The 23125-nt window shown below is 43.1% G+C and overlaps 1 protein-coding gene across 1 annotated transcript in view; it reads right to left on the bottom strand.

Moving 5' to 3' along the window:
• Window positions 1–10439: 10439 nt before the first annotated feature.
• ZFYVE26 (zinc finger FYVE-type containing 26) overlaps window positions 10440–23125 on the bottom strand; it is a 69252-nt gene continuing 56566 nt past the window's right edge. The window contains exons 36-42 of the mRNA XM_049612600.1: window positions 19755–19952; window positions 18866–19065; window positions 17891–18032; window positions 17539–17598; window positions 16192–16374; window positions 15362–15406; window positions 10440–12705 (exon numbers count right to left, since the gene is read on the bottom strand). Of these exons, the coding sequence (XP_049468557.1) occupies window positions 12502–12705; window positions 15362–15406; window positions 16192–16374; window positions 17539–17598; window positions 17891–18032; window positions 18866–19065; window positions 19755–19952 (1032 nt within the window). The 3' untranslated portion in view covers window positions 10440–12501. The remainder of the gene's footprint in view (window positions 12706–15361; window positions 15407–16191; window positions 16375–17538; window positions 17599–17890; window positions 18033–18865; window positions 19066–19754; window positions 19953–23125) is intronic.

The following is a 23125-nucleotide window of genomic DNA, read 5'->3' as shown; positions in this document are numbered from 1 at the left end:
CCGACGCGGGGCTCGAACTCGCGGACCGCGAGATCGTGACCTGAGCCGAAGTTGGGACGCTTAACCGACTGAGCCACCCAGGCGCCCCAGGGAAGGCCTTTTTAAGACATGAAAAGCAAAATGCATACGGGAAAGGAGGGATACACCTAAAACACACACCAGATGGGGTGCCTGGGTGGCTCAGTCTGTTAGGCATCGACTTCAGCTCAGGTCATGATCTCATGGTTTATGACTTTGAGCCCCACACTGGGCTCTCTGCTGTCAGCACAGAGCGCCGCTTCCGATCCTCTGTGTCCCTCTCTCTCTGCCTCTCCCTGGCTTATGCTCTCTCTCAAAAATAAACATTTAAAATAAATAGATAATAAAAAAATAACACACCAGAAATAACGTTAAAACTCAAGTGATATTGGTAAACGTGTAATGCAGGCCAGGTATACTGGGAAATAGGCTTTGAGATGGACATTAGCACACAGGGAGCTTGCTGGGAGTATTCTTGGGAACAATAACCATGGGGTGTAATGGAAACAGGGTTGGGCAGAGGGTGGAGTGGAACAGTGGTGCAGTCACAACAAAGGCTTAGACGATCCTAAACCCACAGGGGGCTCTGGAACTGAGTTATCTTGGATTGAGGAAAGAAGGGTGGCCTTTATAGACCCACACTGCCCAGTTACTGGATGTGGACAGCTTCCAGGGAGGGGACATAGCCTGGGCAAGGCGGCTCTTTCTGATGAGGGTAAGTTCTAGAGAGAGAGAGACTCAGCTGAGAGCTGTTAGCTGCCAACACTCTCAGCATCTGGGGTATAGGTGTTTCATTTCTGAAGCGGGGAATCTGGTTGGCATGCCACGGCATCTGCTGCAGTGACAGATGTATATCAGATACAAAAGTGGTAGCCATATTATATAAAGAACTTTTACTTCTCAATAAGAACAAGATAGAATACCTGACAGAGTACTTTCAAAAGATATAAACAGGAGGGGGGCACCTGGCTGGTTCAGTCAGTAAAGCATATGACTCTTGATGTTGACGTCATGAGTTCAAGCCCACATCTGGCATAGAGATTACTTAAAAAAAAAAAAATAAAAGAAATATATTTTAAAAAAGATATAAGCAAGGGGCACCCTGGGTGGCTCAATCGGTTAAGCGTCCAATTTTGGCTCAGGTCATGATCTCACAGTTTGTGAGTTCGAGCCCGGTGTCAGGCTCTATGCTGACAGTTCAGAGCCTGGAGCCTGCTTCGGATTCTGTGTCTCCTTCTCTCTCTGCCCCTCCCCCACTTGTGCTCTGTCTCTTTCTGTCTCTAAAAAATAAATAAATGTAAAAAAAAAAATTAAAAAAAAAGATATAAGCAGGAAATTCACAGAAGAAATAAAAATGGCCAGGGGCGCTTGGGTGGCTCAGTTGGTTAAGCATCTGCCTTTGGCTCAGGTCATGATCTCACAGTTTGTGGGTTCTCACAGTCTGTGAGATCTCACAGTCTGTGCTGACAGCTCAGAGCCTGGAGTCTGCTTCAGATTCTGTGTCTCATCTCTCTCTCTCTCTGCCCTGCCCTGCTCGTGCTCTGTCTGTCTCTGTCTCTCAAAAATGAATAAATGTTAAAAAAAGAAATAAAAATGGCCAATGTATCTTAGTAGTTATCAGGGAACTACAAATTAAAACAATAACAGTATCATTTTTCAATAGATTGTCAAAAAGGACAGAGCTTAGCAAATGTTGATAAAAGTCTAGGAAATAGGTATTTTTATATACTGCTGATATGAGTGGAAGAAATGGTGAAGCCATTTCTACTCAGAAAATTCTGCTTCTTAGTATCTATAGCAACATTAGTGTATATATGCAAAGAGGCATTTTTTTTTGTACTAGCAAAAAGTTGGAAACAATCTAAGTGTCCAATTGGGGAAAATTAATCTTTGATATAATCATACAATGGAGTATTAGTATACTTGCTTTTGGGATAACTACTCCCAAAGTAATTATATTAAAAATTATACACACACATATATACATACAGACATGAGTTATTGGCTACATTGGTGAATAGGAGAATGATGAATGTGTGCAGGTGATAAGATTTATATTTAAAGATTACACACATATAAGATGATACCATATATTTTCTGTGGGTGCATATTTAAGTTTGTAAAAGCACAGAAAAAGGTCTAAAATCATATCTAATGAATACAAAAGAGGTTGCCCCTGGGAAGGATTGATAGAACATACATTTCATTAAAAAAAAAACAACTCAGAATATTTTACTTGGAAATTAGAAATTAATGATTTCCTGCTGGTGGGAATGCAAATTAGTGCAGCAGAGTATGGAGTTCCTGAAAAACTTAAAAATAGAACTAGCAAAAAACAAAACAAAACGACCTGCTATATAATCCAGCAATTCTACTTCTGAGTATTTATGTGAAAACAGAAACACTCATTCAAAATGGTATATGCACCCCTATGTTCATTGCAAGATTATTTACAATAGCCAAGACACGGAAGCAACCCAAGTGTCCACAGATAGATGAATGAATAAAGAGGTGGTGTATACATACATAGTGGACTATTACTCAGCTATAAAAAGAATGAAATGTTGCCATCTGTGACAACACTGACAGACCTGGAGGATATTATGCTAAGTAAAATAAGTCAGAGAGATAAATACCGTATGATTTTGCTTGTATGTGCAAACTAAAAAACAAAATAAATAAACTAACAAAACAGAAACAGACTCAGATGGGGCACCTGGGTGGCTCAATCAGTTAAACGTCCAATTTCAGCTCAGGTCATGATCTCACAGTTTGTGGGTTCGAGCCCCGTGTCAGGCTCTGTGCTGACAGCTCAGAGCCTGGACCCTGCTTTGGACTCTCTCCCTCTCCTTCTGTCCCTCCCCCTCTCTCTGTCCCTCCCTTGCTTGTGCTCTCTCCCTCTCAAAAATAGACATAAAAAAATTAAAAAAAAAAAAGAAAAAAAAGAAACAGACTCAGGTACAGAGAACTATCTAGTGGTTACCAGAAGGAGGTGGGCAGGTGGGGGGGAAGATGAGTGAAATAGGTGAAAGAGATAAAAAGGTAAAAACTTCCAGTTATAAAACAAATAAACAATGAGGATTTAACGTACAGCATAGGGAATATAGTCAATAATATGTAACAACTTTGTATGGTGGCAGATGGTAGCTATCCTTATCACCGTGACCACTTCTTAATGTACATAAATGTTGAATCACTGTTGCACACTTGAAAATAATGTTACACGTCAACTATACACTAATGAGTAAAAATTAATACTTTCAGTAGACACTGTGGGCTGCCACTGTGTCTGTGATTGGTGTTGACTGATTAACTCATTGTAGTGTTCTCAACCCTAGGTGTATTTAAGTTTTTTTTTAAATTATTTTTTTAATGTTTATTTTTGAAAGACAGAGAGACAGAGAGCAAGTGGGGGAGGGGCAGAAAAAGAGGGAGACACAGAATCTGAAGCAGGCTCCAGGCTCTGAGCTGTCAGCACAGAGCCCAAGGCGGGGCTCGAACCCACAGATGGTGAGATCATGACCTGAGCCAAAGTTGGACACTCAACCTACTGAGTCACCCAGGCTAGGCGCCCAACCCTAGGTGTATTTTAAAACATAAAATGCCAATGCCTAGGTCTTACCTCAGAGATTCATATTTAATTGTTGTATTCTTGGGCAAAGGTCCTTGGACTGCTGGTCCAAGGCAATCATGGTGATCACAATTCCTTTGGAAGTAATTAGTTATGGAAAAGGCATGTGACTCAATCATGGCCCATGGGATATGGAAGGATACTCATTGGTAACTTCTGGTAGAGGCTTCCACATTGACCAAAAAGTGAGACACAGGAATAAATTTTTTGTCTTCTTCTATTGGATGTTGTCATGGCTGAATATGATATCTGAACCCACTGCAATTATCTTGAGTCACGAGTGGAGCTGAGGTGGTCCAAAGACTAAGCTCACATGCTGAGGGAAAGGCGGAAAGGACCTGGGGTGCTGATGACAAATTAGTGAGTCACGGAATTAACCAAGTCTGGAACTATCCTCCCTTGTGACTTATTGTTATAGGACACAACAAATGGTCTTTATTGTTGAAGTCTATGTCCTGATACAACATTATTGTGTTGGGCCATATAAAAATGCTAATGTTCTGCCAGTTTTTCCTTTTTTTTTTTTTTTTTAGAAGGCTTTGTGCCCAGTGTGGAGCCCAGTGTGGGGCTTGAGCTCACAACCCTGAGATTGAGACCTGAGCTGAGATCAAGGGTTGGATGCTTAAATGGTTGAGCTCATCAAGGTGCCCCAAATTCTGTCATTTTTTACATACATTCCCCCCATCATTACTCCTGACCTAAGGCAGATGTCTTCCTGACCTACTTTCGTTACCTCCAATTTCCTTACCGGTAAAGTGACATTTTGACTCTGCTTTCAGTATATTTTTCTCCACTCCACAGATCTGTCATTTTTCACTAACTTCAGTCTCAACAAGGTTAATCTAACATCCTAGTACAGAGTCTCAGTAGTTGTGGCTATAATACTTTCACAGGTGTTTATCCAAGTTTTAGTTTGTGTATAATCTATTTTTTCTACATATGGATATATGATATCTCTTCACCAAAAACAATCAGCTGAGAAGATCATAGAACATGATGTACAACTTGTTCTGATAGGAGGAGTAGATTAACTGCTGTAACAAACAATGCTAATCTTTACCGGATTAATACAATAAAAACTTATTTCTTATTCATTTCACAGTCCAATGGGATGAAAGTGAGGGGTGGCTCTGCTCCACATGGCTTTCATCTCAATAAAATCACTAATTATGTTGTTGTAATCATCCAATATTTTATGTTCTGGTGGAAGTTATTATTAGTTACCTAAAGAATTTAAAAAATATAAAATGTAATTGTATTTAAAATCATTGCAATTTAAATATGCTTTCATAAAAATGTAAATTAAAGAAATGCAAAAATAAAAATTACTTTAAATGTCTTACGTAATTTTCTTCTAGAATATTTAAATTATATACCAAAATTAAAGGGCAAAATACAGTACAGCTATGAATATCAACATTTTAAATAAAGTTTATTTAAGTAAAGCTAAATCTTTAAGCTTTTGAAAATTTAATTCTATGCTTCGGATTCTTTGTCTCCCTCTCTGTCCCTTCCCATTCTCACTCTGTCTCTTTCTCAAAAATAAATCAACGTTAAAAAAAAATTTTTTTTTAAAGAAAATTTAATTCTATGAATTTTTATAAAAATAAAGCTATTCAAGATTCTGGGGCACCTTGTTCAGTGGAGTAAGCGTCCAACTTTGGCTCAGATTATGATCTCACAATTCATAAGTTGGAGCCCTGCATTGGGCTCTCTGCTGTCAGCACAGGGCCCACTTTAGATCCTCTGTCCCCCTCTCACTCCACCTCTTTCCTGCTCATTCCCTCTCTCTCTCTCTCAAAACAAACTAAAACAAAAGAAAACAAAACACTATTCAGTGTCCATTTTGTTGCCAGTGTAAACAATGGATATTATACTTCATTCTTGTTTCCTCTACACCCACACATCTATCAATTTAAAGGTAAAATGAATTGTTTACTATTTAGCTTCCAGATACAAGTGTTGCAAACATACACACATTGGAATATGAAGAGATAAGAAAAAATACACTCAGCACTACTGAAAATGATACCCATTTTTTAAATGTTTATTCATTTTGGAAAGAGAGACAGAGGAAGAGAGACAGAAAGAGAGAGAGTGGGGGAGGGGCAGACAGAGATGGAGACACAGAGCTCAAAGCAAGCTCCATGCTGTCAGTGCAGACCCAGACCCGGGCTTGAACTCACAAACTGTGAGATCATGACCTAAGCCAAAGCCGAAGTTGGATGCTTAACCAACTGAGCCACCCAGGCGCCCCAATACCCATTTTAATGCAAGCATCTCTGATACTCATGCTGAGAAACAACGTGCCCAATTGGCCTTTATTGTCCCCAGTTGCTTCCTCTGTTCAAATCCTTCCCGAACTCTGAAGCAGCCACGACTTGTTTCCCTGGGGGCTTTTATAGTGTTCAGCATGAGAGCTTATCTTGACGGTGTCAAGTTAAGTCTGAACTAAGCACCAGAGCCCAAGTAACAGAGATGTCCATACATTCGGAAATAAATTTACTGCTTTTTAAAAATTTTATTATTATTTCTTTAATGTTTATTTATTTTTGAGAGACAGAGAGAGACAGAGCACAAGTGGAGAAGGAGCAGAGAGAGAGGGAGACACAGAATCCGAAGCAGGTTCCAGGCTCTGAGCTGTCAGCACAGAGCCTGATGAGGGGCTTCAACTCATGAAATCGCGAGATTATGACCTGAGCCGAAGTTGGTGCTTACGCTTAACTGACTGAGCCACCCAGGCGCCCCATAAATTTACTGCTTTTATGTGCGTTTTTGTGAAATGTAGGGCTTTTTAAAGCGCGTGACTGAGAAGAAGCCCTTCTTGCCGGGGTCTAAGGGCACTACTGTTCACGTAGCTCTGAGATGGGCACTGGCAGTCCAGCTCTGGGAATTCTCAAAAAAGAGGCCCCTTTCATATGCCAGGGCCCCTGTCTACCATAGAGGTTTAATTTCAATCTGGCATGAAAGAAAGATCGAGTGTTTACTGAACATATGAGACGTTTGCCTCATAAAGTGTTTGAGAGAGTGTGATCAGACAGGATGTATCTAACTCAGATAGCGTCATGATACTGTAGGAGGGTGATAATCGTGGGTGCCTATGGGTTGCCCAAAGCACCAGTGTTTCAAAGTGTGCTGTATGTCCACGCAGACTCAGTTTCTTGACTTCCTCAGCTCTGATCTTCTCCACTTCTCTTTAGTCTCCCTTTCCCATGACAAGGACCACACCTGGACACCTTGTCAACACATGAACTTGCCGCTCCTCTGATAGGTTACCTTCCAACATCCCAACCACAACTTCCTTCTCCAGCTCCCCTTGCCAATTCCCCTGTCCCATTATCACACCGATCTGGCAAAAGTCAAGCCTGGAAGAATCCAACTCTCCAATTTCTATATGCTACTGGAGGACATCACTCAACCTGGCAGGACCACCGGATCATCAATTGCTGGTCATCAGTGCCAGCTGACTTCAGTGCTACCTGATCATTTGTTCCCCCACAGTAAAGGATGGATCCATGGAAGCTTAGACAACTTGTGGGACCACCTTTAAGAAGAGAATACAAAATTACAGACACAAAATTTGGTACAAAAATGGATGTTGATTTAGAATGAGAAAAAAAGGGAAAAAACCCCCAACAAACCCAAACCATGAGCCATGGGAATTTAAGGTCCTCTGAGATCTCTTTAGGCAATTTACTAGCAATACTCGCATAAAAATGCTAACAGAAACCTGTCCCTCTACCCCCTAGCCCACAATACAACTCTCAGTGACTCCTTTACTCACAGAGGCCCACATAAGCTTCAAAAACGTCACAGTATATTGCCTCTGAGCTCACAACACACACATAGTTCATGTCTTCTCTAACTTCTCAAGTTACTCAACCCACCAGCAAACCTGAGCTCTTAACAGGTGATTTTTCCTCTGACTTCATAGAGAACATGGAAGCCATTAGTCATAGACTCCCTCCTTCTGCTACCAAACCAGCAAACTTATCTGTATCCCACTCATATTTTTTTCCTTTCCACCTTCTACAGCAGAAGAGGTGTCCCTCCATCCATTTAAAAATCTTCATATTGTGATTTTTAAAAAATTTTATTTGAGAGCAAAGAGAGCATTCGAGCGAGCAGAGGAGGAGCAGAGAGAGAGAGAGAGAGAGAGAGAGAGAGAGAGAGGGAGAGAGAGAGACTCTTAAGCAGGTTCCACGCTCAGCATGTTGCCCGATGTGGGGTTTGATCTCATGACCCTGGGATCATGACCTGAGCTAAAATCAGACTCAATCAACTGAGCCACCCAGGCGACCTGTGAATTTTTCTTAACAGTTGTCTCCTAGTTTATCAAAGATAGAGTTTCTGTTTGGAAGTATGTTTGTTTACAGTTTGTTTCTCCTTGGCTCTTTGGAGGTGGTTTTCAAGAGTAAAAAGAGCCATGTGGAAACTGGAAGTCAACACTTACTTCCTTGACTTCTATAGCCTCCATTCTCCTGGTTTTCCTCCTCCCTCTGGGATCTCTTGCCCAGTTGCTCCTCCTTTGTCTGCCTCTTAGATCATAGATTTCCTTAGGCCACCATCAGATCATTCATTTATTTATATATATTTTTAATGTTTATTTACTTGTTTTTGAGGTATTTGAGGTATTTATTTTTGAGGTAAGTATCTAAATGTTTGAATGAGGAGGGTGAATAGTTAATACAGAGAAACCCTGAGGTTGCTAACCCCGGCAGCATGCATAACGGTAATAACAGTAATACCAATATTCATCAAAGGAGGAAGATCAGGTTTGTAGGTGGAATAGAATGTGTTCCATTTTGGACTTGATATTTTTAGTTACAGGTTAGCCACGTGGGTGACTTCAAGAAGCAATCAAAAGGCAGGTGTGATGTGGAAAGGAGTTAAGAGGGACAAATTTGGTTTAGAACTCAGCCAACCAAGATGACTGCTGAAGTTATGGGATGGTATGGGAGAGTATTAAATGTCAAGAGAGAATGGATAGAACTTTGAAGAATTTTAGCCTTTAAGTGGCATGAAGAGGAAGTATAGCCCGAGAAGCAAGTACTTTGTAGAGGAAATGGCACTTAAAATGAGCCTGAAGAAAGGGTTTTGATAATGGCAGACCAGAGACTGGTAGGTGGTGAAAGAAATAACAACATGAAGAAATGGAACAGGAAAGGATTCCACCGGAGAAGCCTTTTGGTAATCACATGTGGAATGAATTTGTTGTAAAAGAACTGGAAGTTTTAATGGGTCAGTCAACATTATTACTGTAGAAGAGAGGATGATGACCAAGAAAAGGCCATAACCTTTGGGTTATGTGACTATTGATATTTGGTTGCTTGGGTATGAAGAGAGTCTAATAGCATTTGACCTGCTTTGTTTAAGCTCCAGCCAAAGATATCTGGTAACTCTGGAGTGTCTCAGGTTTCTAAACATAGTCCGTGGTCCCATATCCCAGATTTAGATTGGGTGTTCTAATTATCTGTGTTGTGACACATCTTTGTGCCATGTCCATAACAGATGATTTTCAGGTCCACTTTCATCAGTTTTTATTTGTTGTGTTTGTTTCTGAAGTTGCTGTTGTTGTTTTTCTTTAAAGAGAAATTCGAGGAGATAAGTTTCTGGAGAAAGGAGATAACGGCAGCAACGTTAAAGTCCATGGCTCAAGCATTATACTGCAAACACACGCTCTAAGAGGATGGCAAGAAAACAAGCTAAATTTGAGTTCTACTTTCTGCAAAGACCCTATGCTTGGTTTTGAAGATTCATAATTTGGTTGACATTAAAAAGACACACACAATTTGAAAAATGACGAATAGCTTTAAAAAAATTTTCAGAGTACCAAATTTTTCATTTACCAGACTGGCAAAGAGCTACAAAGTTTGGGATCTACTGAGACAAGGGTGTGAGAAAGCAGGCTCTGTCCTATATACTGCTGGTGGGAGAGTTTAATTGGTATGATCTCTTTGGAAGACAGCCGGCAATATCTGCCAAATGCACATATCCTCTGACCTAGGCTATTCTTTTTCTTTTTTATATATTTTAAAATGTTTATTTATTTTTGAGAGAGAGAGAGAGAGACAGAGCGTGAGTGGGAGAGGGGCAGAGAGACAAGGAGACACAGAATCTGAAACAGGCTCCAGGCTCTGAGCTGTCAGTACAGAGCCTAATGTGGGGCTCAAACTCAAAAGCCATAAGATCATGACCTAAGCTGAGGTCAGATGCTTAAGCGACTGAGCCACCCAGGCACCCCTGACCCAGGGTATTCTGGACGAGATAATTCACTGCAGCATAATTTGTAGTGGTGAAATATGGCAATGACCTAAAATACCCAACAGACAATGGTTAAATAATTATGGCATATCTTTATATGGCCATGGAATACTTTAGTCATTGCTGTTTGTTTATGCAATAAAATAGCTCTGGAACTATACATTAGAAACTGGTAACAATGATGGCCTCTGGGAAGGCACTGGGCTGAGGGGCCAGGAATGGGAGGGACTTTTCACTTACCAATTACACCTGATGAATGTATAACCTATTTCTACCTACAAACCCAACTGAAGGAAAAGTTTTCTGGTGGTAGAGAGTACACTCACAGTTTTGAACACATTGGAAACTTGAGATAAATTCTAACCAAAGAGTCATTAGTTATGATGGGAATCATTTTGAGAAAGTTCAAGAATTGAAGGCCATCTGAGCTTCCCCACCCACGTTTTCTTTTCACACAGAACACAAAGCAAAAAGGAAGGGAAGGGTAAGAGCGAGACATCACAAAACAGTCATGAAGGCAAGAAACTGGTAGGACAGACACTTTATTGTGGCTTGCTTGTAGTAAAACATTCAACCCTTCAACATGTACTTTTTTTTCCCTGGAGACCACAGCGTGATGCTCAAAGGCCTTTAGCGTCATCTTATGTCAGTCTAGTCAATGGTTACCTATTTTATAGTTCAACTAATTAGAGGAAAAAGTCAGAAAAATCTGGTTTTAACATCCCAAATTAAGGGCTGCAAGATTTGCAACCCATTCATATAAAGTGCTTATGTTCAGTGCAAAGAGGGCAGACTCAGAAGGACAAGCGGATGCCAGGGAATGATGTTTCCTGGAAGACAGATACATTGTATGACTCGAAGAAGGAAAAGCCACTTGACTTGTTAAACCTCCCCCAAAAGAGATCTAATATTTTCTTTGAAGCTTCTCTTCTCTACAGGACCAAAACTTTGAATCTGACAGATGCCCATGATGGTTATTTTTTTACTACCAAAAAACCTGGTTCAGAAAGAAATCCACAGGGTCTAAGCACCAGGGATACTGACTTTGGCTTCCAGTTCCTGTTTGTTTCAGCAGCAGATGTGAGATCAACAGACTGAGCTCTGGCTGGTGGGAGGCTCAGAGCTGCAGCTTTTTCTTAGGGCCCTCACTTGCAAATCCAAGTCATTGAGTACAACAGACCCTTTTAAAATCATGTCTGGGGGTGCCTGGGTGGCTCAGTTGGTTGAGTGTCCGACTTCGGCTCAGGTTATGATCTCACGGTCTGAAAGCTCGAGCCCCGGGTTGGGCTCTGTGCTGACAGCTCAGAGCCTGGAGACTGCTTTGGATTCTCTGTCTTCCTCTCTCTCCGCACCTCCCCCACATGCGCTCTCTCTCTCTCAAAAATAAAATAAAACATTAAAAAAAAAATCATATCTGGTGTGGGAACACAAGCCAGTGCATATTAAAGGAGTACTTCACCTGGTTTTCCATCAACTGGACAGGACCTTTTCATCATCCCTTTGTTCTGACTCTTGTCTGCAGGCCCAAACCCTGATTCCCTCTGTGAAGACAGGGAAGTGTACTGCCTTCTCAATGACCCTAGGCCTCTGTGGATTCACCCTGTGGTCCTGATGAGACTGTAGAGAAGCAGGACAGAAGAGGAAGTGGATTCCTGACCATTTTAAGGAGCACAAACAGGCTGTTAACTCAAACAGGTAGTCTAGCCATTTTAGGGCTAGGATCTTGGCTACCATTTCTCTCCCCAGACTCTCTAAGAGGGAGCCACATTCTCTCTTTCCTGCAGGGATATTCACAAAAGCCAGCTCTGTGTTTGTAAGTAAGCCCCCTGCATTCTTTGTGGAGAGGTTTCCCTTTCTTTCCCCACAGCATGAATGCAATGGTGCCCCTCTGCTGGTGAGTGGGGCTCTGGCCCCCTCACTGTCTGCACCCACAGCTTTCAGACGCCAGCACCTGAGGACGCTTCTGTTCAGACTACCTTCCAGAGACTCATGGTTACTCCTTGTGCTTGTGAGAGGGCACACTCGGAAGTTTTATTCCACAGGTAGCACTTGCCCCTCGCCATCTCTGAATTTTGGGGAGAGAAGGAAGAAAAGAGGCAATCCTTTTGGTGCTGCTCTATAATTCTCTGTAAAACCCTTCTAGTTCTGAGGAGCCATTGAGCATCTCCACACGGAGGGAACTGTGTACAAAGAGGATGACCCGGGTTAAGAACCAAAACGCAGGGAAGGTGTGCAGACTGCCAGAAGTCTAAAGTAAAGTGCCTCTTTTTGGTGGGGGAGAGTTTTGTTTGTTCAGAAATGCTTAGGCGTAAACATGAGTGCACAGAAGCGTGCACACACACTTACTCACGCTGAGGTAGAAAGAACTGGCCATCTCCGGACGAACACGTAGATCCCACAGTTTGACAGAAACATGGCACTTGCGTGGCGTGAAAGGTCCTATCCTTGCCCAAGGTGGCAAGTAGGGTCCGATCCAGCTCTTTCCAACCTGGGGCAGAGCCGGGGAAGTCCCACTGCACAGGAGGGGAGAGGTAGAGATCATCTCCATCTCTCCTATTCTATAGTAGTCAGGCGTCCGCTGCACACGGTCACTTTCTGGAGCCTGAGCTGTGGGTGCTCCGGGTGTGGCTCGTCAGAAGCCACTGGGTGCAGATGTCTTGCACTACTGCATCCCCACTGCTCCTGGCAGCCTGCTGCACCTGCTGGACAAGGGCTGCAGCCCGTGAGTGTTCTTGCTTCACGGCAACCAAGTAGGCAGAACGCAGTTTGCAACATGTCAGGTAGGCCTGAACCTGGCGATTGGGCATAAGAGACAGCCATGAGGAGACCATCACCAATGCTGAAGCGACACACACAGAGCTGTGTCAGAGAGCTTGGCAGACGAGAGCACTTCTCACCTACCAAATTAAAGATTGGGTTCTTGTCTTTCATTACATCGTAGCAACTCTTCAAATATTCCGGATGTTAACCTATTACACTGTTATTTTATAATTATTACAAGTAACCTAAAAATTTCAAAAAGAAGAAAAGCAGGCAGGCAGGCAGAATCTGGTCTCTGTCTCTTCCTTCTGAGGCCCTCCTCCTCACTATCCTGGGCTCTCCAGCTTCCTGCTAGCTTCAGGGTCAGTACTGGGTCAGCACTGTCATTGACAAATTATGATTTGATAGTTGTTTGGGTGATTATCTGATGTCTGTTTCCTTGACTAGATTGTAAGCCCCATGAGGCCAAGAATAGTGTCCGCTTTTTCTACTTCTTGTACTCCTGGTGCCTAGCACATGGCCTGGCATTGGCAGGTGTTCAATAAACATGCATTAAGTGAATGATTGAATGAATGAATGAATGAGCCATCATATCTCTCCCTTACGATGGGCACAAAGATTCTTCCTTCACTATTTTTTGGTTTCAACCTGCTGAATTTAAAATCTTGTAATAGGAAGTTCAGGGATGAACACATACACACACACACACACACACACACACACACACACACACACACACAGAGTTAGAAAAGGGCTAATTAAGGGATAATCTCACACTGACTTACTTTTGCTGTTTGGATCTGAAGCGTCTCAATTTCAGGTGTGAGGGGTGGTCTCTCCTGCACTCTGGAGACCCTCCATCTCACAAATCCCCAGCTTAATGGAGACTAGAGCCCACACCTTCCCGGGCCCCGAGCTCACCAGCACATCCCTGGTTTGCCAGTGTGCTATGCCAGCCAATAGCAAGACCCTAACGAGTTGCCTCAGCTTTTACTAACAGCTGACTTTTTGCTGTGACAGTCCCTCTTGGTGGTTGGAGGGGACTCTTCTCTCTTCATATTTCATCTTCCATCTTTTTTGTCTTGGTCACTGAAGTCTTTCTATCTTTCTATCTGAAGCTCAGCTACAGATAATTTGCTAAAGCTAGAAGATGTCCAATATTCTCTAGGCTCACAAGTGATCATGATCAAGTCCTGCTGTTTGGGTATCTACCTGCTACCCCATGATGTTCACTCTCACCCAGGCCTTTGGCTCTACTTAGCACCTATGTATGTTAAACACAGTATCATAAGTTGTCAGGCAACATTCATACCTATAGGAAGAGGGCATTTTTGCCAGACAGTCTGGAATAGGAACTGAATAAGGCTGGTTTTTGGCAAGACCTTAGCCTAAGATCACTTAAGTGCATTAGAATCAGTGTTAAGAAAAAAAAAAAAACCCTGAAAAAGAACAACTGCCTAGATTTTAATGCATGTCTTTCCCAGGGCAAAGCCTCTGTCCTGCTGAGGGGGAGGCTCACTGAAGGCTTGGAAAAGGTCTGCAGTCTGGGGATCAGGGAACCGGGGTATCTGGCCTGGCTGCTGGATTCTCATTATGATTCTGAAATAGTAATTCTCCACAATTCAGAATATCAGAATCCTATCCTATATGAGGTCATCTGGATGTTGCATGCATAAATGAAGAAATGCTAAGAACATAGTCTTCCTAATCCCTCAGCTGAAGAAGGCCTGGTAAATTCAGTACAGGGACTAGCAAAACTGCCATGGGAAGCAGTTCTGTGGTTGTATAAGAAGCCATGTGCCTGAGGGGTGCATGGGTGGCTCAGTCGGTTGGACATTCAGCTGAGGTCTCATGACTAGTGAGTTTGAGCCGTGTGTTTTAGCCTGCTTAGGATTCTGTGTCTCTGTCTCTGCCCCTCCCCTACTCATACTTTGTCTCTCTCTCTCTCTTTCTCAAAAATAAACATTTAAAAAAATTAAAGGAAAAAAAAAGCCATGTGCCTGACATTAGTGTTCTTCACAAGGGACTCAGCTGCCAGATTTTCCCACTGCTAGTGGCCAGGGCAGTCTGGCTTGGTTTTCCTATGCCTCTCCTGGCCTGTGAGACTTCCTCTGGATGGCAGACAGATTAGATTAGCCTGTAGTTAGGCACAAATAGGAGTAGTTGGGAGCACTTCTATGCTGGTTGGCACTCCTTGCAAAAGCACTGATTTCCTACTCAACAGGGAAGAGATCACTGACCTCAGGGAAATGGCCTGTTCTAGAGAAGGAGACACTAATGGATATCTGTTGGTCAAGGGTTGGGTGGGGTGTCCTTCTTACTGTACAGGGTACCCTTTTCCCTCCAGGATAAATAAATGTCTGCCCACTTTGAGAACCTCATTCAGTCAACCTGAAGACTGATATGAAGGATTTCCTAGGACTCTCTCAGAAAAGCTCTGCATATAAAATGGAGATTCAACAGTAGCCTAGGACATGTTTGTCTTGGGGATAAAGAAATGGGAAGGAAAGGCTCACAGAGTCAATGTGCGTTCTCTCTCAGTTTTCTCCCTTCTGCACCTCCATCTGGGCCCCAGCTCCATCTCTGGATAACAAAGAAGCTGAGGTACAAGTTTTGTGGGGAGCAAGGGACAAAGGTGAAAAGGTGCTATTCAGGAGCAACACCAGGTTTGGAGAAAATTCTGCTCACCTTGTTGTCATCACTGTGTATTGCCTGGATCAGGACCTCCAGCTCCTGTGCAGAACAGAAATAGCAGTTGTGAGAGGAAGAAGAGTCCCCAGCATGGGAGCTGAGGCCCAATCTAGTCTTAGCCTGGTCATTCTGACTCTTGTTAAACTCTACTACTTTTTCTTCTTCTTTTTTTTTTTTTTTGAAGATTTCATTTTGTAAGTAATCTCTACACCCAATGTAAGGCTTGAACTTCTTATATCCTCAAGATCAAGAGTCGCATGCTCCACTGGCTGAGGCAGCCAGGCATCCCTTAAACTCAACTTCTGCTATTAGGGCACCAAAGGAAAGCTAGGGATAACACTAAGCTGGGGAATTTGAGGAGAAAGAACAGCTCCCAAAAGGCCTGTTCTTGGCCTTCATGAATGGATGTGGCTTCGTTAACTCCACAAAGAAGCCAGAGGGGGGCAATTTCATAGGCAACATGCTTCAAAGGCCATCTACAGACTCACCCTGACCTCCTCTACAATCACAGGGAGAAGCTCAAATTGGTCGTCCACAGACATTTCCAGGTGTTGCAAATATTAGACAATAGATATTGAGGGACACCTTCCAGGTATAGAGATTATCAAGAATTTTCTTTTCAGGGAAAGGCTGATTAGGGTGAGGCCACTATTCCAGGGAAGGGCTGATTAGGGTGAGGCCATGATTACAGAGGAGTCAGAAACATGAAGGGATCTTACAGAGTTTCAGTACATTATGAGTACATTACGGGGAACAGAAAAATAAAGAAAGGGATATGAAGACACTGAAACAGATAGAGGGGCAAAGAGGTATAGAAGCGAGCACACCTGGGGTGGAATTCTCTTGAATGCTTCCAAGCAGTTGAGGAGGATGGTGTCCCCATCACTTTTGGCCGCCATGCCTGACTCACTGACACACTTGAGCAGCTGTTGGATTTCACTGTATTTCTCCCTCTCCACCAGCTGCCGGGCAGCTCTGCAGTAGGTCGCTGCAGCATCCAGCTGGAAGTCCTAGAACAGAACACGGAATGATGGCCTTAGGGTAGCAGAGGACATGAGCAAGGGGAAGGAAGGCAATATTTAAAAAGCTCCCACTATGCTTGGTGTAGAAAGCCATACTGATTGTAGTCATGACAAAAAAAAAAAAATCACGTAACAAACAAACAAACAAAAACAAGCAAAAAGTTCCTCTTTGGAATTAGGCAGACATTTAGAAACAACTATAAAAATCATAACCTTGATATCTAAAATAGTATATTTAACATTTTCTGAAAACATTCTAATCCAATTTCCCAGTTCGTTCTTTCTCTAATGAGCCACCTTTCTCTTAGGAAAGGGATGTTGGGGGTTAGTATTTGCTGCCGTGGACACTTGGTGCTCTATCGAGAGATGCCTCAGTGTTTGGAAACAGACCAGTTCACCAAAGGACTGATTTGCTGGAAACTACCAGATAAACCCTTTAAGTCAGGTCGTGGTCTAGGACAATCCTCATCAGAGTCTGGGAGGAGCTGCAGCCCTGCCTGCCCGCCAGGGGTAGCTGCATGTGCAGAGACTTTTCCAACACTGATATGTGGAAAAGAAAGGAACCGGTCCGATCATTCATGAAGCCACTGATCCTTGAGACACACAGTGTGCTCTTCCCACCCCAGAGAATGACGGTCCTTAGGGTGTCTGCATGGAACCGTGTGGTGGGGGTAGTCTGTAGAAACTCTGCCCCTGTGGTTTCAGTGCCTGCCCCAGACTCTCTTGAGCGCCGCAGCTGCACCTGTGTCTTCTCACCACAAACAACAGGAAAGGTACTCCTTGAGCCAGCACCTGGGCAGATGGAGTGTGGAGGGGCAGTCCTTGCTGTCTGCGGCTCTTCCTGTTGCACAGGACCATCTCCCCCCACCTGCCACATCCTTCAGCCATGCTCCCTTTAGAGCACAAGCTGGGGCTGCGCAGGGGAACAGCTGTGAGGAGCTGTTCTAGACCTGATAGCTTTTGATGAATCTGTCCTTGGTTACTTGGCTTTTGGCAATGTGTCCTAGAATCATGAATGTGACTCTGCTCTGTGGTAACCACCTCGACTACATTCATGATGTATATGTAAATCTGCTTTATCTTGGGATAAAAGTTTTCTGAAGTCAGGTGCTGACTGCTCTCAGAATAAGTCTTGAGTGATTCAAGACATACCTGCAGAACACGGAATGCAATTCCAAAACCATCTTCCACATTTTTCCCTCCTAGCATGACCTGAAAAGGAGAGGGAAATGTGTATAAAGAAGCAATAATTACTGGAGTAGCCCCTCTATCAAGAATAAGGGGCCTCATTTATTCAACAAATATTTGTTGAGACTCTACCAAGCACCAGGCACTAGGGATACAAGAGTAATCAAAATGGATTTGATCTCCAGCCTTCTGTGGCTCATGTCTTAGTGGGAAGGCAGCCATCAAACAAACAACTGAAATACAACTAGATGATGACAATTGTGATAAGCTTTTGAAAGAGAATAGTCTGTGAGAGGTCTGAAACATTCATAGGTACCTTGCAGGCAACATCCATTTTCATATGGTTATTTCCAAAGAGGGTTGGCAGAGGCAAGGTGGTGATTTGAGAGGTCCCAGCACTTTCACACCGATGTAAGAACCTGGTAACTTCCATCTGCAGCTGAAGTGTGTTCATGTGCCTATGGTGACAGGAGACACATAGTATAGCCTCACAAGGGGCTTCAGGAGGGACTAGGGCCGGGTGACTGAGAAATCATGATAAGATGGCAATGGAAAAGATGAAAGAAATGATATGGAGAGAGAAGAAATCCAAAATACCCTCTGATCAGTTACAACAAGATAGGGTGGTCTGGTGCCCTGTACAGACTAACTGCTGCTCCGTGGAACTAGACAAAGTCCAGTCCCTGCATCAGTAAGTATTTAGGAAGCACCATGTGCCACTGATAACAACAGAGCTCAAGAGAGACATGAACCCTGCCCTCACAGACTTCATAGGCGAGAGGAGAGATGAATAATGAACAAACACACAAAATATCTAGCGACTGGGCCTATGAAGGCAATGAAGGCAGGGTGCAGCATTTACTTTGGATGTTGTGTTGTAAGCAGAGGGAGTGTAATGGGCAAGCAAGTATAAAGACTGAGAGGAGGGAAGGGCTTGGTGTGCGAAAGAGCCCCCAGGAGGCCAGTGTGGCTGTCACTCAGCAAGGGAGAAGGGAGGAGTGTGCGAGGAAGATGGAGATGGGCCAGGCCAACACCTTGAGGACCTCTTCCACCTGCCTACTGGAAGGCATTTGGCATGTAGTCTCATCCCAGTACTTCCCTCACTCTCTTCTATGAGCTCCTCTGTAGGCTTTGCGTGCTTGTACTGCACACTGTCACTCAGGAATGATCCCCTTTAGATGAGTGGTTCTCTTTCAAGGGTTTAGGAATGGACAAGAGCGGCTTCATCGCCAACAGACACTCCTTTCTAGCCGTTCTGTCCACCCTAATTGTTCCCTGAGCCATGGTCTACCTGGACACATCAGCTGCAGTCATCTTCTTTTGGAAGAAGGTGGTTTTCTTCCTTCTGGTGCTGCGAGAGGTGTCTTGGAGGTAGATCTTCAGGTGGTCCTTGGCCTTAAGCAACCACGAGAGTTTCTCTCCCAGTTCTGTGTAAGTCTTTGCTTTGTGGCTGAAGAACCGGATACAGGTCATGGCGGCCCGGACTTGGTCCTATAAGAGGGAAATGAATGTTCAGATCAAGTGAGATCAGGGATATTGGAAGGTGGGGCTGTTAGGAAAATTCTGACTTGATTCCCATCCATAAAGCCTAGTCACCAGCATGGGTTGAACAACTATTTTGTATCAGTTACTCCTAAGCCCAAGGGATTCTAAAGTGAACTGACTGGCTGAGCTCCTGGGAAGGACTTTATTCCATCACAGAAGAGATCTTCAAAAAGGATACTTTTGCTTTTCCATTCAGCTTGGCTTTGGTCTCACTTTGGCTTTGAATGGTTCAATTTCTCTGTGATTTAGTGTTTGCAACCCTGGGACAGATTGGGAGAACCTTGTTACCTCTCCCTTCATGCACCTTCTCTAAAAACACTTTATTTATTATTTCTTATGAATTCTGCATTCATGCCTCATGCTTATTTCGAAATTGCCACAGACCTCTTTTTTACCTTCACATTCCTTGAACTCTAAAGAATGCCATTACTGACAAGGTTACGATTTGTCTCTTTGGGATGAGAATGGAAATCCCAACATTATTCAACAATGCTAGAGAGCAACATGGATTTGCTCTAGGGTTGGTCAAATAGTGAAGTCAGGGACCAGATGACAGTCTTGTTCCCTCATCTTGCACAGTCTCTCCGTTGGCAGGTTGTCATCAACAGATGTAGAGGGCAGGAAGGGGCTATTACCTTCATAAACTGCTGTAGCTCATATAGAATGTGGTAGTAGTTCTTCTTTTGTAAATGTTGGCAGGCAGCTATCAAGTACTTTCCCCAGCTCTCTAAAGTTGGATCAATGGATTCTAACAAGTTCTCCAAAGTGTGTAGCTTCCCACTTTTATAGCTTGGCTGGAAAATGCCTTCTATGAAGACTTCTGGAGGACTCTCCTGCAGCAGGGCAAGGCAAAAAGTCAAGTATTGAGCCTGGTTCTGGCACTCTCTGGGATCCACTCTGGATTTCCTTCCACTCACACACCTTCAGCTTCCTTCTACAGTGGTGCTTCTTAACATTTTACGAGTCACAGATTCCTTTGAGAACCCCACTCTGATGACTGCTCCCTTCTCTCCTTTCCTGAACAGAAAGCTCCCTGACAAAGTCATCTACGCTCTCAGTCTCCAATTTCTCTCCTGTGATTGTCTCTTCAACCCATTCTTATCAAGCTTTTGCACCCATCACCTCACTAAAACTGCCCCCGAGGTCACCAATGGTCTCTAAATTGTTAAATCTAAAATTCTGTGCCCTTGTTTTCCACCTGATCTATCAGGTGGATAGCTGATGGCTTTTGATATAGCTGATGGCTTCCTCCTCCTTTTCTTTTTTTGGCCAGATTTTCTTTATTTGGCTTCTAGGACATTACCCTCTCCAGGTTTTGTTTCTACTTCTCTGGCTACTTCTTCTCAATCTCCTTTGCTGATTCCTCTTAATTTCCTCAGGGCTTAGGAGGAAGCTATTCTCTTTTCTTTCTACACTCACTCTTGGTGATTTCATACAGTCTCATGGCTTTAAAACTATTTGGTGATTGTGCCTAGATCCCTATTTCCATCCTGTTCATTCCTCCTGAACTCCAGAAGTGTATGTCTAAAATATCCAATTGCCTACTCAAAATGTCTTCTCGGGTATCTAGTAGACTTAATACATCTAGAACTTCACTCCTGGTTGTTTCTTTCAAATCTCTTCTTTCTGTAGTTTTCCCTGTCTCCGATGGCAGTTTTATTCTTCTAGATGTTCAGATTAAAATTCAGTCAGATCTTCTCTCCCCTCCCCAGTATAAAATTCACTAGCAAATTCTATTGAATCTACCATCAAAATACATACAGAATCTGGCTCTATCTGACCACCCTGGCCAAGGCATCATTATCACTTGCCTGGATTATTGAAATAGCTTCCTCCCTGGTCTATCACTTTCTGCTCCTGCCTCTTTTTTGTCTAATGCCAACCAATCAACCTGAATGGTTTTGTTAAAACATAAGTCACATCATGTTACTCCTCTGCTCAAAATCTTCCAGTGGTTTTCCTCACTCAGGACAAAGCCCAAACCTTCACAATGTCCACAAGGCCATATATGGTCCCTGTATGACTGGGCCCTTGTTGCCTTTCTGACCTTATCTGCTCCTATGCTTTCCCCAGCTCACTCTGCTCGAGCCACCCTGGCCTTTGCATTTGCTACTCACTCTGCCTAGACTACGCTTTCTCCATAATCTGCACGGCTCACTCCCCACCTCCTTCGGGCCTTTACTGAGTCACCCTCCCTGGGCATCCTTTCTAAAACTGCCCCATCCATCCCTGCCCCTTCCCTGCTTTATTTTTCTTTTTACTCATCACCTATACTACAGGTTTTATTTACCTTGTTTATTGTCTGTCTCACTGCTATAATGTAAGTTTTATGAGGGCAGATATTTTTGTCTGTTTTTTTCCCACAATGCCCAGAATAGCCCTTGGCTATTTAATAAATATTTCTTGGATGAAAGAATAAAAGATAAACATTATGGATCAACTCCTCAGGAAAGTGCACACATATACTAATCCCTTCCCTTCTGAAGCTCATCTGTGGTTCAGAGACCCTGTGTCGTAAATCCGCATTCTATAGTCATAGAAAAAAAAAATCATCTGGGCATTTAGACTTTAAACTGTGAATAACTAATAGAGAGTAAAGAATGGCTATAAACTCACAGTAGTATAACCATGTCGGCCTTGCAGCACTGGGTACAAGCTATTTAGAACTGGAAGAGTTCTGAGCTTTGAGGACATCCACAGTGGGTGAGGACTTCTTTTCTGATTCTGGCTGTTCCTAACTGAGAAACCCAGACCTAATTTAAAAGTTTTAGGATGGACTTTAAAAAGCAGGGGGATCAGCTCCATAGGAATGGGAATTTCTCAGAAGAGCAATACCTTAAGAGCTTCTATTTAATCTATTCATCTACTCATTCATTCATAACTGGCACTAGGCCAGGCATCTGAAGACACAGAGAGGTAAAACCTAAGCTTCCATGATCCAGAAGGGATGACACAGTTGTAAAGAAGCAGCTGCAATGCGGTGGGATCTACACGGTAACAGAGCTGTACTCTAGATACAGTGGTGGTGTGTAGGAAGTGGGGACTGACGTTGCTTGTGTGTTCTATGGAGGCTCAACAGAGAGGGTCTGATAGGATAAACAGGAGTTTTCCAAGAAAACAAAGAGGGGCAGGGTATTCTAGGTAGGGGGTACAGCACATGCAGATTCACGGAGGTAAGAAAGCGTAAGGTAAGTAATTTCATAAGCCTGGAATGTAGGGCATATCTAGAACTTGTGAAAACAAACTGGAGAAATCAGGGGGCCTGATCTGGGTGGGTCCTGTATGCATGCCAAGGAATTTGGACTTCATCTTATGGCCACAGGGATCTTCTGAGGGCCTTTCAGAGAGGTGAATAACATGAACTATGAATAACATAAATAGCATGTATTCCGATTTAGAAAGCTCACTCTCGGGCAGTGTGGCAGGTAAAGGGGTGAAAAGGGCAGGGAACGAGACAGCAACAGAACACCTTCCAGCTCTAGCCAGTCAGCTGTAGTTTTCACAATGTGTTTTTTTGTTGTTCCCTATCTGCTTGAGAATTAAGATATTTTGGTTCAAGGGTAAATATGATTATAGGAGATAAAAAGAAGGCTCTTTCCTAGCTCTGACAAATGTAAAGCAGGGTAATGCTGTTGTCAGCTTATACCAAGATAAGTAAGTAAGCAGATTAACTCTCTGAACTAGTCAACAGTTAGAAGAAACAGAACTGGTTGATTTCCACTCTCAATTTGTGTTTAGGAAAGGTAGCTTTATCTCAAAACTCATTTGGAAACTGAGGAAAAGGAAAAATTTAGCAATTAAACCCTAAATAAAATAATTCTTACTTTATTCCTGAAACCTGGTTAGTAGCTAAGAAATAGTAGCTAAGGCAGTAGTGAAAACATTTCCCTTTCACTGTCCTGTAGGGGTATGGTCACCATGACGGTGAACAGTAGACTTCACCTGGAGCAACCCTAGAAGATGTGTCCATTTGTAAACTTTCTCTGGCTGCCATTTTGAATTAGGG

Source organism: Panthera uncia, assembly GCF_023721935.1.
Source record: "Panthera uncia isolate 11264 chromosome B3 unlocalized genomic scaffold, Puncia_PCG_1.0 HiC_scaffold_1, whole genome shotgun sequence".
Lineage (NCBI taxonomy): Eukaryota > Metazoa > Chordata > Mammalia > Carnivora > Felidae > Panthera > Panthera uncia.
Note: the sequence above shows the minus strand (reverse complement) of the source record. Positions and strands in the feature narration are given on the sequence as shown.